The 16,871-nt window shown below is 44.4% G+C and overlaps 1 protein-coding gene across 1 annotated transcript; it reads left to right on the top strand.

The window, feature by feature from the left end:
• The first annotated feature begins 285 nt into the window (after positions 1–285).
• IFI30 (IFI30 lysosomal thiol reductase) lies at positions 286–15,751 on the top strand. The gene is made up of 7 exons (XM_087922875.1): positions 286–589; positions 8,984–9,166; positions 9,265–9,339; positions 10,446–10,535; positions 12,724–12,876; positions 13,877–13,949; positions 15,272–15,751. The coding sequence occupies exons 1-7, from the start codon at positions 455–457 to the stop codon at positions 15,421–15,423; spliced, it is 861 nt and encodes a 286-aa protein (XP_087779001.1). The 5' UTR covers positions 286–454; the 3' UTR covers positions 15,424–15,751.
• Positions 15,752–16,871: the final 1,120 nt, after the last annotated feature.

The raw sequence follows: 16,871 nt of genomic DNA on the forward strand, positions 1-16,871 counted from the left end.
GCAAACCAGAACTGGATTTGGTGCAAGGCATATTTAAGGCTTTCAAGGCGCATTGGAGAGTTAAGGGGAAAGGAGCAGTGGTCACCCCAGAAACCTCCTGTGAGAATGACAATGAACAGAGATACAAGTTCTTTTTCAACCCCCTTGCAAATCTCCAACCTGTTGTTTGTCTATAATCAATTGCAATTGTTTGTCCGCAATCAGTTGGCTGTAATCACAGCTGCATTTTGCCCTCTCAGATAAGCAGAAATGCAATCGGGCGACTGGCCACTCCCAAACCTTCCCAGAAAACGGGAGGATTTCAAACAGTTAGGAAAGGCGCACAAGACCCACGAAGAGCAGCCGAAGAGGAAAAACAGGTTGCCCCGAGCAGGAAAGGGGCGGGGCGGAGAGAGTTTTTTTTAAGGCCCGCCAAGCTCCTCTTGGCGTCCAAGATTTGGGGAGCTCTTTCGCCATGGCTGCTTGGCTTCTCCTCCTCCTCATCGCGGGCAACCTCTGGGCGAGCGGCTGCGGGGAAAGGAACAGGCCGACGTGCGGTTATCCGCCGGCGCTTTGGTGCACTTCCGAAGAGATCGCCCAAGCCTGCCAGGTAAGCCAGAGGGTGCACGCCGGCGATTACCCGTTTGCGTGAGGCACGGGGCGGCTTCGAACTGTGGGTGCTTTTGCAACTTCCGGCTTGCAAGAAGGCTGCTTGTTTTTGGTTTTGGTTTTTTTTTTTTACCTCTGTTAGGGGGTGACTTTGATTTTTCAGCAGGCTTGACTCTGATTTGAGGGATGAGAGAAAGCGCACGATCCAGGGTCGTCCAGTTCAGGGGTCTCCAACCTTGGTCCCTTTAAGCCTGGTGGACTTCAATTCTGGGAGTTGAAGTCCGCCAGGCTTAAAGGGGCCAAGGTTGGAGACCCCTGGTCTAGTTGGCTTTTGGGTGCCCGTGAGAGGCTAGGAACCCAGATCTCTCCGTCCTGAGTCAGAACCTTTCCTCGTTTCACTGGTGCTGCCTCTCTCCGCTTTGCCAAAAAGAACAAGCCCATTCTAAAAAACCCCGTTCAAAGAAAGGAAAAAAGGCAAGCAGCTCAAACGGTCAACATCAGGGGATCCCCCAAACTTCGACAAATTGAAGACTTGTAGACTTCCAACTCCCAGAATTCTCCAGCCAAAAAATTCTGGGCGTTGAAGTCCACAAGTCTTAAAGTTTTGCCAAGTTTGGAGACCTCTCTGGTCAAGATGGTAGAAAAGGATCCACACGGAAAAGATGGGAGGACGTTTTATTCTGGGGAGGGGTGTGTGTGTCCTTGGTGCTCCCTGAGCGTTGTGGTTTTCTTGTAGACTTTTCATTGCCCAAACTAGGTAACGTCATCAGTGCACCCCTCATTTCATCCCCGAGCTACAAATATTCTCCTTTATTAAAGTAGGTAACCTTATTTCAATTATTTTACCCCTCATTTCAATTCTGGGCTACAGATATTCTCCTTTATTAATATGGTTTATTCTCCAGCAGAAAAGCAATAGGGAGACCTATGTGTGGTAAAGGTTGGTTTGCGGTACAGTATTGATCTTATTATCTTATGAATGCCAGAAAAAAGAGGGGAAGGAAGGAAGGAAGGAAGGAAGGCTGGCTGGCTGTGAAACCAAGCAGAGGACTTTTGAGTCAGGGCTTCCAAAGAACTCATGCTGTGAATGAAGAATCACCAGGTGGTTACTGTGTTTTTCCTTCACATTCCTGAGTTTCTTTCAGAAGACAACAACCACATGGAAGAAATTCATAACAGAAAGTCTGAAGTCCAAACCCATGACATTCCCTGAAAAAGGGAAGTTTGTCATAACTCTCTTACCTCAATCATAGGAGTTGGCCAGACATTTCTTTTAAAATGCTTCCTGACAAGGTCAAATCTTTGACTACGTTTCTTAAGCCCGTACTGGTGTTAAATAAAACTCATTATCCAAGGGAAGCCATAGCTCACTAATAAGTTGCAAATCGTTGTTGTTTATTCCCTTGCTGCTCCTCCTTTAATGCCAGAGAACTTGGGTTTTTAATTTCTCCCAGCTAAGCAACGGAGAGGGCAGGGAGTAGGCAGAAATTCCCGGAACCTTTGCAAAAGGAATAGGGGTGTGTGGAAACAGCAGGCTTGATCAGGAAATAAAAGGCAGTATATAGTATTTATTTAAAATGGTCTTGCAGAACTCAGCCTAAATTGTGTAGAAACCAGCATCTCTCCAAGTTTTAAAACAAGGGCGACCCAGCCTTGGCAACTTTTAAAACTTGTGGACTTTAACTCCCAGAATTCCCCAGCCACTCCTGTTTCAAAACATCCCCTTTTGCTTCCTTTACTCTCTAGACGTGTGGGCCCCATTGACTGGCTGTGATGAAAATTATATTGTAACGCATCTGAATTATATTCTAGTGCAAAGTGCAGAACACGGGTGAGCAATAGTCAAATACATTTTTAAAAGAAGCAAACAAAATACTGCAAAATCATACCAATTATGTCTAGTCTAGTGAAGAGAAGGACCAGGGGAGACATGATAGCAGTGTTCCAATATTTGAGGGACTGTTACAGAGAGGAAGGGGTCCAGCTATTTTCCAAAGCACCCAAAGGCCAGACAAGGAATAATGGATGGAAACTGATCAAGGACAGATTTAACCTAGAAATAAGAAGAAATTTTCTGACAGTGAGAACAGTCAACCAATGGAACAGCGTGCCTTCAGAAGTTATGAGAGCTTCATCACTGGAGGCTTTCAAGAAGAGAATGGACTGCCATTTGTCAGAAATGGTGTAGGGTCTCTGGCTTGGGTGGGGGATGGACTAGATGACCTACAAAGTCCCTTCCAACTTTAATTATCTGTTAAATCTGTTACTGTTCCACCTTTATAAATTATCCTCCCTTTCACCATGGTCATACACTAATACACATTTATCTATCATCTCCCTACTTATCTCCCTCTCTTATAATTTACTTAAATCATAAACTGCTGTTTAGTAGCTAACGTCCGGCTGCAAATCTGCCATGAAGAATGTTTGTGTGTGTGTGTGCATGCCATTTGAGTCAACATTGACTCCTGGCAACTGCCTGGACTAATCCATGTATTTTTCTTGGCAAAAGTTCAGGAGTGGTTTAATTCAAGCCTATTCACATTTTGGTACCCTTTCTCTAAATCTACAACCATATACTAAGTTTTCTGTCAGCTGGCATACAATTGTGCTACCTTTCTGTTTGAATAGGGGACAGTAATGGCATTCTACTAATTTCCAGGCATAGGTGAATTCCTAATGCCAATTAAAATAAGTTCTGCAGCCATTCCATAAGCAAATCACATCCGTATTTTAATATTCTCCAGGCATCCGGTCTGTTCCTGCAGTGTTTTTTAATGACCACCTCATGCTCAAAAGTGGTCCCTCAATGTACTTTTTTTTAAAAAAAAGCAAATACAGGGTAAATAATGGCTTCTGTCATGCCCCTGTTGTACTCTGAATCTGAGGAGGAAGCTGAACAGCTGACAAGGAGTTGGCTGTGGAGGAAACTGGGGAAGGGCAAAATTCGGCTGGGCAGAGCAGGAGAGAGGTAGAACAAGGGAGAGGGGGTTCAGAGGAAGACCCAGGCCCACCCCCTCTTCATCCTAGGGGCACACAGGGAAGAATGGAGAAGAGAGCAACGTGGGTTGCGTGGCTTATGGAGGAGGAAAGGGCCCTGATTCCCTTCATTAGGCACACCTGGGAAGAGAGTTTAAGAGATGCAAGATGAGAGTGGTGTTTTGGGAGAACAAACATGAGTTTATCTTGTGTTGACTGTGGTTATCTGCATTCCTGGCATCCTCCCAACTGGGTTGATTTACTGCCGTTCCTTCACTTCTGGAATTCCTTATATGTGCCCTGCCGGATTAATTACCTCATCTTGCCTTGATTGGACTTATAGTTACAGTTTTTGTTGATAACGTTTTGGACTTGAATCTCTGCAGCCAAAGGCTGTTTCTGGAAGAGTTTTTCTCCAGACCAGAAAGTAACCAGGACACTGGGGTCAAAGTTAGAGCTAATAAAGGGACTCCTACTGATTATCTGACTGTGTTGCCTTTGTGCCACGCCCTGAGTCATCACAGCTTCTTAAGTTACGCAAATACTTCCATTTGGTTTGTAAATCATGATTGAAGTTTTATGTGTATCGGGCATACTCAGCTAATGGCTAAACAGACAATGGCTAAGCACAATTTAGATAACCCACACAAGGATCACACAAGGATCTCTCCATTCCTCCAACTTTATTTTTGAATTAGAACTAATGGCACTTTTGTAATGGAACAGCCTTTCAAATAAACATTGAAAGGAATTTTATTTCAGAACTGAGCTAGGGTTCTTACCAATTCTGGACCTAAGGAAGTTAGCAGGGGTGGTTCTTGACTTAAGATCATTTGTTTAACAACATGCAAAATTATAGGATTGCCATTCAAAAAACTGATTCATTGATTACATCTCGGAGCCACCCACCTCCTTCAAAGAGGGATTCTGGGCATCAAAATATGAACCAGTGTATAAAAATTAAATTGTTCGACTGTTAGAATTAAAATGTCTAAAATTGTTTTTAAAAATTTAAGGAGGGAAGCATGGTAAATGTCCAAGGAGGCACTTTTAATCCCACTGAAATTAGTTGACAAAGGAAGGCGACTGACCAGTCGATGTAACCTGTATTCAGGGGTGGGCTTCAAATTTTTTAGCAAGGAGTTCTCTGCCCAGTTGCTGGGTGTGCATGGCCATGGTGGGCGTGACCTAGTCAGCCTCCTCCACATTTTTACCCATCCCCAGACTCAGGAGGCTTTCCTTAAGCCTCTGGGAGGGTGAAAATGGCCTCCCAGGCCCTGGAGGCTCTCTGGAAGCTGGAAATGGGCCAATTTCTGGCCTTCCTGAACTTCTAGGCCTGCTTTTCACCCTCCCCGAGCTTCCGCCTGCACTTACCTGCATTCAAAACAGGCCACGTGGGGACTCCTGGGAGGGGCGGGCTGGGCAGGGCCAGCCCGGAGTGGGATTTGGAGGTTCTCCGAACTGCGCAGAATCTTAGCTGGGGTTCTCCTGAACCCCTGTGAACCCCCAGCAGCCCCGGCCCTGCATGTATTTATGAGAGTTGCTTTGTCCTGTGGGGGGGTTTCATGGTCACCATCTGCAGCCTTCCCGGGGGGGTCTTCCAGCAAGCAAAGTCAGTGGGGGGAATTGGATTTGCTTGAGAACTGATTCGTGATTCACTCAATGTCTGCAGTGATTTTGCATAACAACTGCAACAAAAAAAGTTTGTTTAAATCGGGCGTGATTCACTTCATGACCACGTTGCTTAGTGAGGAAAGTTCTGACCCCAATTGGGGGTCGTAAGTTTTTTTGCCAGGTTAACATTTTACTGAGTTATAAAACACTGTAAAATACAAAAGTAAATAGAACAGCCGTGGGGAGGAAATGGGGGAAGAGAAGGGAGGAAGGATAAGAAGAAGAAGAAAAGTGAAGCATCATCACTGACTTCTGACTCTCTCTGTTTGCAGTAAAATAAGGCTGGATTGCAATAAAAGAGACTTTTTTTTGTAGCCTCCCTTGGCTCAGAACATCTTATTAGGGAAAATTCCAGACAGAAAACCCCACCATTGGGTAAAATGAATCAGCTCCCGTTTTGGCAAAGCCCCACACTTTCACTTCTTCTTACTAGGAAAGGAGGTGGCTGAATTCTTGGGAGGAGAGGGGTGAATCAAAGCACTTGAGCTTTATTTTCTGTTTTTGTTGTCACCTTCCTTGGCACAACCTTTCGCAATTAGTTCTGTGTATTGTATAACAATTAGGCCTGTGATGGTGAACCTATGGCAGGCGTGCCGCAGATGGCATGCGGAGCCATTTGTTCAGGCACGCGAGCCCCAGGCAAATTTACCTCACTGCGCATGCGTGCGCCTCCCAGCTGATTTGGGGGGCTTTTTCCGCCTCCCAGAAGCTCGAGGGAAGCCTCAGCAGCCTTTGGAGGCCAAAAAACAGGCCCGTTTCATCATTTCCAGAAATATCAGAAGTGATGAAATGGACCCATTTTTCGGACCCCAAAGGCTGCAGAGGTTTCCTTTGAGCCTCTGGGAGGTTGAAAAAGGCCTGAAAATCAGCTGGGAGGCATGTGCAGTGCAGGTAACGGGGTGACGGGATCACATTCGCATGCACAGGGGGCATGGGGGGCCTGCGCACATTGCCTTCTGGGTGCTGGCACGCGAGCGAGTGCGAGCGTGCGTGCAATTTTCAGCACAGGAGCCCAAAAAGGTTAGTCACCACTGAATTAGGCTGTGTTTGTAACAGTTCATATTGGCTATGGAACGAACACACTGGACCTCACTCCATTCCTAAGAGGTCTGTAAGGGGGCATGCATAAGTGCACTAGCGTGCCTATCACCCCTGTCCTACCGTTCCCATTATCCATGTATTCGTACTCATTTATTATGTATATACTTATATCTGTTTATACTTAGATGTTTATATGTTATGTTCATACTTATACTTGTTTTCTCATACATGCTTGACAAACAAATAAATAAAATAAATAAACTTGGATGGTTTGCAATGAATGTTGTAGATTGTATGAGCTTCACAACATTCAACAGGAACTGAAAATTAAGGATCTGAAAATTAAAGTAACAATAAACCAGATAGTTATGTTTGACAGAGAAGAAAATAGCTTGATTAGAGAAAGCAAATGCATTTGCCGGTCATGGTAAAATGTTTAATAAAGGTGACAAAATAGATGGAGAAATTTTAAGATATTGAATGCTGATAGAAAGTTATTGGGCAGCAAGGGGTTTGTAGCAATGAATGAAAGATTGTTTTTTTAAATACCCAAAATGGCTTGAAAAAGTGTATATACTTTTGCTTATGTTGTTATATAAGACTTGAGTATGTCAGGACTCAGGGGAAACAGATCATAAATTGGAATGGAAGTGGAAATAGTATAGAAAGGATTAGCGTTGAATGCTAAATAAAACCATTATAACCATAAAAAGAAAAGAACATGCACACCCCTTCCCTCTTGTTTGTTAATTTCACATGGTTCCACACTTGAGGGCTGGCCCCAAAGGTGTGTGAAAAGAGGAACAGTGACACCAGTGACACAAGGAAATATTTGTAACTCATGGATGAATTTTGGAATCCTTGGTGCTTTCTGAGAGCTTGGTGATTTTCTTGCAGACATTTCATTGCCCAATTAGGTAACGTTACTCTTCTAGCACTGAAGATCTTACCTAGTTGGATAATGAAACACCTGCAAGGGAAACAACCAGCTCAGAGAGCAACAAAAACTCCACAAGACAGGCAACCTGTCCTGAAGCCAGACCTTCCCAATCGGAGCTGCAGAGGTCTTACTGATGGATGAGGTCCATGCTAACTGGGGACAGGCTGAAAGGGAAGAACAACAAAAGACAAGAGGAGAAGTCCAATCTCCTGAAACAATTGGCCAACTCTATTACACAGACAGCACCCCCCCCCCCAAAATCCCAACTTTAAAACCTTTGCAGGTGTTGACTTTCAAGGGGATGATATTTTATAGGTGGAACATCTTCATGAAGACAAGATCTATAGCCAGCTTGCAACTCTCTGTGAAATGCTTGCCTATTCTTCTAGCAAAGTGATTACTCACAAGTACTTGGATTTCCATCTCTCTTACAAACCTCTTTGTATTTTCAAAGTTATCATAGGTCATGTAGTGGATTCCCATGGTTACAGAGGATAAGTAGATGGCAGCACCTAAGAAACAGTGGTGGTATTTCACCGGTTCGGTCTGGTTTGGCTGAACCGGTAGCACCTGCCCCGTCTCTATTCTTACCTTTATTTCCTGCTTTTCAACCTCAGCTGCTTTGTGTGGCATAGCCGATTTGCCGCACGTCAGCTGTTTTACACACAGGGCTTGCAGCAGAAGGTGAGTTGCAAATGCTGCATGCAAAGTGCACACTTGGAGAGCGTGCACTCACACCAAACTGGTAGGAAAAATGTTTGAAACCCACCACTGCTGAAGAACCATCCATTTCACTCTCTGGTAACACTATATTGATGGATGCCGTAGCGGGGCGTTTTTCTCCAGCATGACAGACTTGCCAATACCTACAGCCTGGGTGTAGGATGAGGGTGGAGGTTCATCCTCCAAGCTTGTGGATTGTTTTCCAAACATTTCATTACCAGCCTCGGTAACTTCAGCAGAATTTAGGGGGATGTCACTGTCAGTATGTGGTCACTAGGTTTTGTGATGGGGAGGTCAAATCTGGTGAGGGTCACATCAGGTGAAGGGCTTGTGATGGGCCAGGTGTCAATGGGGGAAGTTGGATTTGCTTAACCATGGCAAAAAAAGTCATGCAAGCAGGCAAAACTTTATTAACAACCCTCTTACTTAGCAAGGGAAATTCTCGTCCTGGTTGATTTCATAAATTGAGGAATATCTGCATATTTTTTCCAGTTGCAGTTTCCACAGGGGACAAATATAAGATTAACAGAGTTGGAAGGGATCTTGTAGGTAATGGTGGGATGGCTTGGTGGGCGTGGCAGGGGAAGGTTACTGCAAAATCCCCATTCCCTCCCCACCCCACTAACCTCCTTTCCAGCTCCGTTCTCCTGTGCAGGGCAACAAAAGAAGACCCAGCCAATCAGCTGGGACCCGGGAGGCAGAGAATAGATGGGGGCGGGGCCAGTCAGAGGTGGCATTTGCCAGTTCTCCAAACTACTCAAAATTTCCGCTACTGGTTCTCCAGAACTGGTCAGAACCTGCTGAATACCACTTCTGAAACCAACCCACAAGCTTGGAGAAGGAACTGCCTTCTCATGACAGACTTGTCCAGATGCCAATTTTCTTTTTCACCAACCATTTAAAGGTTTTTTGAATGAGCCGGCAGAAGTATTTTCTTCATCCCTGTCCAAGGAAGACAACTGTTTTCTTAGTTTGGTGGCATAGCCGGCAGTCAAACCACAAACACCCTGTCTTGATGCAGACTTTGCTTTCTTACAGGTGGAGAAGCATTGCACCGGGTTGATCTCCAACTCTCTGAAAGCTGACCCTGTCTCTGTCAGCCTCTACTATGAATCCCTCTGTGCTGGTTGCCGCCAATTTCTTGTGCTGATGCTCTTTCCCACTTGGGTGATGCTAAACAATATCATGAACGTCACTTTAGTCCCCTACGGGAATGCAGAGGTAGGAGAATATCCCTGGGTTGCAGCAGAATGACTGAAGATGTTATGAGGATGATTCCTTGTCCAGATTTCTCATCCACTCCATTTATCGTCTTACAGGAGAGGAAAGAGGCCACAAAATGGCACTTTGAATGCCAGCATGGCGAAGAGGAATGCTTGGGGAACATGATAGAGGTTTGTGCTTGTAGAATCAAAGTGAGACTAGTTGGGAGTGGGATGGGATGTGGGAATGACCTCTTGGAGCAGATCCACCTTGCCCATGTTGCAACTTGGAAATGCCTTCCTGTATCTACACAGCAGCATGCGCTAGAGGCAAGGGTCTCCAACTCCCAGAGTTCCTCAGCCAGCTTTGCAGACACCAGTTTTGGCGTCCGTGTCCAGTTTTCAGCCTCCGCACGCCCCGTTTTTTTGCCTCTGCATGCCTCATTTTTGACCCGTTCCAGGAGGCGGGGATCAGAACAGGCAGAAAATGAAGGCTGAAAATGGGGCATGTGGAGGCCAAAATTGAGATACGGAGGCAGCAATAGGCAATGGTAATCCCTGCAGCCTGAAACAGCTGATCATTGGGAAGCCAATCCAACCAACAATCAGCTTCTTGTGCCAATCAGGCTGTGTTAAAATTGAAACAGGTTGTTTGCTGTTTGCTACAAGGAGGCAAATTGCTGGGAGGCAGAGGCCAAAGGGTGGGGGCCAGTGGGTGGGCAGGGCTTTGGCAACATTCGGTGTATAAAATGCACAGACATTTCCACCCACTTTTGGGAGGTGGAAAAAGTGTGTCTTATACTCCCAAAAATACGGTAGCTTGTTTTTAGATATTGGTTCTATGTCTTAACTTTAATTAATCAGGGGTTTTCAATTCAGTGTACAGAATGTGAAGGATGTGTGTTTGTATTTATTTTCATAGTCATAATGTACACTGAAGATGGCATTTAATTTCGTTGTATGATGTGCAATGACAATAAAGTAAACTAAAATTAAAGTTTTGACAATAGGATTTAAGAGTGCCTAAATCCATGGCACAGGCATTCTCCTCTGGATGGTTTCTCACTGTTCTGCACCCTCCGCCCCATCTCTTCTTGTGCCCCCACTGCAGGGGTGTTTGAAGGTGTGGTCAAAAAAGTCAAGATGGCAACCATAGTGGTGCAGTGGAAGCTCTACCCCTTTTTTATGCCCATTGCACAGACTACCTTGGCGTAGATGTGTGTTGTAGTTATACACTTGATGTTCTGACTGTACTGTGTGGAAAGCCCTCCGTAACCCTTGTGCTTTGCGTTCACCAGGCTTGTATCAACTACATGTATCCGGTATACGCTTTTCCGCTCATCTTCTGCATGGAATCAAGTTCAGATGTCATCGCCAGCTTGCCACTGGTATGCAACGGGCCTTCCTGCAATTCTGATCTGATGGGGGAATCACAAGGAGACATCGGAGGGAGGGATGGTAGAACTAAGGCTGAACACACAGTTTGAATGTGGCTGAGGGATTGTGCCGTGCCAAGGCATTTATTTTACCCATAACAAAGATGGCCACTGCCTGTTTGTTTAGAAACACCGAAGCCAGGAATGCTGGATTCTGTAAAGAGAATAAATAAAGAATGAAATTAAATAGAATAAGCAAAAGCTGAATATGACTGAGAAAACTGGAAAAAAAAAAATCTTAGCAAGCAGGGTGTCCACCGTGTATGTGTGAATTCCACTAGGTAGACCAGTCTAAAAAACCAGTTCTGCTGGAAGACCAATGCTAGTTTTATGGAGCTTGTCTTTATCATAATACCATCTTGCAAACCTTCCGCCTCCCCCTTCTTACACTTGGGCGAATCCGGGAAATTGTCAACATTCCAAGTAATTTACACATTCAGAACAGAACTCCGAGGTAGGTAGATTCCTCAAAGAACAATGTATTGGCTGCATCATCTTGGCACAACCGGTGAAAACCGACTCTGAAAGTTCCCACGGTTTTCACCTAATTGAAAAGTGAAAGTTTTCCCCTCCCCCCCCATGTCATCGGTGACATTGTCCAACAGAGGTCCTGGCCGCTTGCTTGGTTACTCCACTCCTCCTCTCCCAGCCACCTGTTGGAATGACTAGGAAACCTTTTTGTTTTGAGGGCATAACCCCAGCAAATTATTCCCCACTCCTCATCCCCTCTTCTGCCTTGTGGCAACCCTGAAGCTACAAAGATGGCCTTGGCCAGGTCTGCTTCAGGGTTGACAGTGGTAACTGCCTGAGCCTCTTCCAAACAGCGTCTCATTGCTCAGGACTTTTAAATGCTTCATGTCCTTTAGCTCAGGAAATACACAAATTGTCTTGCATACAGTATGGTCAGAAAAGTTTTGATGGTAGTGCCTGATAGTAAAATTGAAGCTCCCAGGTTACAAAATTAACTTCTTTGAGAGTTATATGTGGTCCCATTTCCACTGTCAAGGAAGTTTCTTCTCTTCTGTCCCACTGGTTGAATTCTGCTAATAATCATTTCAATTTCAATTTAATTTGCTTAATGATGGTAATTGGGAATGGAATTTCTGTTACTAAGGGATGCAGTCATAAAGCGTGATGTCGTGTGACCATGCATTTAGCCATGGCAGTCCCAACAGACCCTGGTTGCAGTGGGGTGTTAAGCGATCCCCCTCCCTGATTCTGACTTCTGATTTCCTGCCGGCTTCCCCGTTGATTTTGCTTGGGGGAAGCCATCAAGAAAGGTTGCAGATTGCAATCCCACGGCCATGGGATGTTGCAATCAGTGGAACTTTGAGGACCGGTTGTAAGTATCCCTCCCTCGGCACCTTTATAAATTCTAATGGTTGCTGAAGAAGTGATCAGTAACCAAGAACTACCTGATATATGTTAGATGCCATAAGTCAGCCATCCTCAATCTTTCTGGCTCCGTGGATTGGCAGCAGTGGAGGGAGGGAGGGAATGGTTTTGCGTCAGACGTGGTATTCAGCAGGTTCTGACCAGTTCTGGAGCACCGGTAGCGGAAATTTTGAGTAGTTCAAAGAACCGGCAAATGCCACACCTCTGACTGGAGATTTTGCAGTATCCTTCCCCTGCCACGCCCACCAAGACACGCCCACAGAACCGGTAGTAAAAAAATTTGAATCCCACCACTGTTTCGTGTGTGCCACCTAATTCCATGCATGCGCAAATGGAGCTTTGCGTGCTCGCCTGCCAGTTCCCAATAGGCCGTGGACTGTAGCGGACTGTGAACTAGGGGTTCGGGATCCCTTCCATAAGTGCCCAGTGGATTGAAAGCAAACTGTACATTGCACAAATGTAGTAATAATAATTTATTGTTAAATTATTATCCTACCTTTTCCCCCAGGAACTCATGTAGCGTTTGTGTTCCATTTCTTTGCTCATTTCTATAAGCTGGATGGGTCTAAGAGAGAGCCCCAATAATACCTTAGCTTCTACAGCAGCAGGATTTACAAAGGCAGTCAAATCCACCTTCATCTTTTAGTGGTTGTGATTAGAGGTTCCAGGGATCAATGAAATGGGTTTAATAAAATTGCTTGTTCTTGTTTCAAAGCAATAAGGATTGTCCGTTCTGTTTCTGCAGTGCCTGAAGTTGTATGCTCCTAACGCCTCCTTAGCAGATATCAAGGCATGTGTGACTGGAGACCTAGGTAACAAGCTTATGCATAGGAATGCTGAACTCACCAGGGCTCTGAAACCACAACATGAGTATGTGCCATGGATTCTCATCAATGGGGTAAGTGTTTATGGAAGCGGGAGATAATGTTCCCTCCTTGTCTCTTCTTGTGTTAATCTTAGAATTGTAGTCCAGGATTGACCTCTGGGGTTCTGGGTGCTCTCTGAGCTTGGTACTGCAATGGGGATGTTACCTAGCTTGGTAATGAAACGTCTGCCAGGAAGCTCGGAGAGCAATAAGGACACCACATGCTAATCTTCTAGAAACCACAGATATAGCAAGCTTTGCAAAGAAGTTGTTGCTAAACCGCAATGTAAAGTAGGGGTGTCAAACTCAATTTCATTGAGGGCCACATCAGGGCTGTGATTGACCTGGGGGGCACCGGGGTGGGGTGGGGGCTGACTGACTCAGCAGGCGTGGCCAGTTTGACGCCACTCCCCAAACTGCTGGCATGTGGTACACTGGGCTGAAGCCACGCTGTCCCGATCTTTCCTCCTCACAGTGGGTAGACTAGAATGTGCTATGAAGTATGACTGTCTTGAGCATTTGAGCTCAATCCTTAAATATTTTGCACAGTGTTGTAAGTCCTGGACTTACAACAGTTCATTTAGTGACCAGTCAAAGTTACAGTGGCAATGAAAAAAAGTGATGAAGGTTTTTCACCCTTGGAACCACTGCTGCATCTCTATGGCCCTGTGGTCAAAATTTGGACACTTGGCAACTGGTTCATATTTATGATGCTTGCAGTGTCCTGGGCTCATGTGATCAACTCTTGCGATCTTGTGACAAGCAAAGGGCAGGTTCACTTAACAACTGCGTTACTAACTTAACAGCCTTGGTGATTCACTTAATCACTGTGGCAAGAAAGGTCGTAAAATGGAGCAAAATTCACTTAACAAATGGTTCGCCTAGCAACACACATTTGGGGCTCAGTTGTGATCGTAAGTCAAGCACTACCTGTATTCAAGTCTCTTGATGAAATCTGCTTGCAGAGTAACCAAACTCACTGGTCTACAGCCATGGTGAAAATGTCTCCCTCCACTTTGTTTATTTTTCTCAGGAACACAGTGAAAAACTTCAAACTCAGGCACAAGATTCTCTCTTCAATTTGGTTTGCAGCTTGTATAAGGCAAGTATCGCTTTCTTCCGAGAACGGTTCCTGGTTTGTTTCCCCACTCATCTTGAATGGATACAAAGAGGTTGGGGAAACATTTTATCTATGAGTTATTCTGGTTTTGCTCTTATTGCACCAAGTTACTCATAGCATACTATTATTTATTAAATTTTAAAAATGAATGTATTTACATGTGCCTGCTGTTTGCATAAATGGAGCTATGTGTGCTCACATGCTCACCCACCACTTCCATGGCCCGGTTCCAAATTGATAGTAGGCCTTGGCCTGGGGGTTGGCGATGCCTAGACTAGATGACCTCCAAGATCCCTTCCAACTCTGTTATTCTATTCTGAAATAATCTAGTGGAAAGCAAAACAACAACCAAACAAAACAGGGGCCATTGAACAAATGCTAAATGTATGAAACCTGTTTTCTTCTTTTGTCTATTTCTTCTTTACCAGAAGAAGAAATGTCATAATTCCAAATGATAAAGACTCGGTCCAACCCTTGATATATTTTAAGTGATATGGCCAAAAGTCACTCTTCTCCTGGGTGATATAGAAATCTAAAGATATACTAGATCTAAACCCAGAATGTATTTGTCTATTTATTTAATACAAGTATTAAACAGACAAATTCATTCGGAGTTTAGATCTAACACTGTCTTTTAACTTGGGAGATGTGATTTTTTTAATCTGCTAAAATAAAATTCTAAGAAGTATTCCAACATGTAGAGTTTTGTCCCTTGCTTCTGTTTACTCTGTTATTCAGTCCTTCGGAGGAAAAAAAAATCAATACAGCATACAGTGAGAAGAAAATGGGAGATCCTCAATCTCATAGGCTAGATTTGCGAAGCACATTAAATTAGGTTAAAATGAAGTTGGGCAGCTAGTGGTTAAGCTTGTTGTGAAACTTAAACAGGTTTCTGAACATGCTACGTAAAAACCGTGCTTTGAGTTAGGAGCTCACGGATCTAAAATAAGCCTTTTATAATGGAAAATGGGGTAGCCAATGGAGCAGTGGGAAATATTTTTTTAAAAAAACTTGTTGCTGCTCTTTGAAGTCCTTCATGATCTGCTGAGATCCTGAGCTGAAGTGCTGCAACCTTTTTGTGATAGATCCCTCTTGTGACATCAAACTTATTTGGGCTTTCTGAAGTTACATTACAACAGAAATTAGTCCAGAGTTGTAAATCAGGTGACATAAAAATCTTAGTTAAAAGAAAAAGAATAGGCACACATTACACAGAGCCAATAACTAAGAGCTGTGATAACTAAGAGTCGATACTATTGCGTTGAGATGATCCTTCTGATTTTTGCCTACTTTGATGTTTGCAGGGAGATTTGCCAGCTGCCTGCAAAAGGCCAAATGAGCTTCCTTTTCCTCCAATTCACACTTTCTTGAGGAAGTCCGCGCCCAACTTGTTGGAGTTTCCGGAGGGAGAGGAGACAGTTTATCAGTCTGCCCAAGGAAAAGCAAAGGAAACCTTTTAGGATTTTAATCCTACATGTCATTATTGGTTGAATTTTCCTGCTACAAGATGGAGTTTGGATCTGGAATGCAGTGAAGTCAAGGAACTCTTTCAAGGAGGCAGAAGAAGAAAAATCGGGCAGGTGTTTTGGGAAGAAGTCTTGATTTTCTTGGTGCTATAAGAATAAACCTTTGGAAAGGTAGCTTCTGTCATTCTTTAGCAGGAATTACACATTTTAACCTCATAAAAGTTGCTTATTTTACCTTCGTTCCTACTTCCTTTGACTGCACCCCCAAAATGGAAATGTTGTCTTTAGGAGGAAAAAAAAATCATGTCTTCAGAAAGACAAAGTTGGTCTCTTCTTGCCAGCATCCAATCCTGTTGGTGATCTGAGATACGGGAAGCTGCATCATCACCTGGGGAGTGGGAGCAACATCTTCCTTAGGACCAACCTTGGCATCAGCTCTGTTAATAGTCCCAAAGAGCCTGTTTGCTGAATAAAGGTGCATCAAGACCAGTGGTGGTATGAACTGGTAGTAAAAAAAAAGCCAATCGGCTGAGAGGAGGGGTGAAAAAATCCTCCAACAATCAGCTGAGAGGGGAAAAAAAAGAGAAAATTCTCCCATCTGCCCCTGCGCTTTTCTTTATCCTCTCAGCTGGTTGGTGTGGCAGGTCTCAGCTGGTGCGGGGAAAGCTGTTAGGCAAAGCAAGACCACCAAGCCATGGTCACCGAAGTGGTGGTAAAACGATTTGAATCCCACCACTGATCAAGACAGCCAATGTAAGAGGGTTTTCCTTCCCCATGGGAGCACAACAACATAATTTGTTAGCTGGTCTCTATTCCTGTCTTTGCAATGTGGCTTACGGCAGAGCAAGAGATCTCCTGCTTGTGGGAAAAACATCCTTCAGGTGCTGTTCCTGAAGCAGGCTAGGGATGGGGGAGAAGGTGAGTTTCAACAAGAGGCTGGAATGAAAGGTTTGTCCATCTGTTGAAACCGAATATGCAAAGAGGGTGAAAAGTTTCCTGCTTTGTTCAAGACTTCCCATTCCTTTTGTGGATCCAAACTTCAGATGATTGCTCGTGTGTGGGGTCTCTTATTCCATTGCTGTCCTCTGCTTGCCTTTTCTAATGGTCGTCACCTTCTTTCTTGCTTGGATGCACGCCATTGCGATGCACGGGCTGTATTCTATTTAATATGGCATTGCAGATAATCCTAAAACTTACGACAACAATTAAGCCCAACATTGATGCGAGACATTTGTTAAGGGAGTTTTGCCCCGTTTTGCAACCTTTCTTACCACCGTTGTTAAGTGAATCACTGCAGTTGTTAAGTTAGTAACATGGTTGTTAAGGGAATCTGGAATCAGTGGCCGCCTCATTGACTTTGCTTGTCAGAAGGTCGCAAAAGCTGATCACATGATCTCGGGACACTGCAAGCATCATAAATAGGAACCAATGGCCAAGCATCC

The sequence above is a fragment of the Pseudonaja textilis genome, chromosome 1 (assembly GCF_049901715.1).
Source record: "Pseudonaja textilis isolate UNSWEBS1 chromosome 1, rPseTex1.2, whole genome shotgun sequence".
Lineage (NCBI taxonomy): Eukaryota > Metazoa > Chordata > Lepidosauria > Squamata > Elapidae > Pseudonaja > Pseudonaja textilis.

Excerpts from the sequence above, each read along its gene's own strand:
- IFI30 (XM_087922875.1), top strand. The coding sequence starts at position 455 with ATGGCTGCTTGGCTTCTCCTCCTCCTCATCGCGGGCAACCTCTGGGCG. Across the intron at positions 590-8,983 it reads AGATCGCCCAAGCCTGCCAG|GTGGAGAAGCATTGCACCGG; the intron begins GTAAGCCAGAGG and ends GCTTTCTTACAG. Across the intron at positions 13,950-15,271 it reads TTGCAGCTTGTATAAGGCAA|ATTTGCCAGCTGCCTGCAAA; the intron begins GTATCGCTTTCT and ends GTTTGCAGGGAG.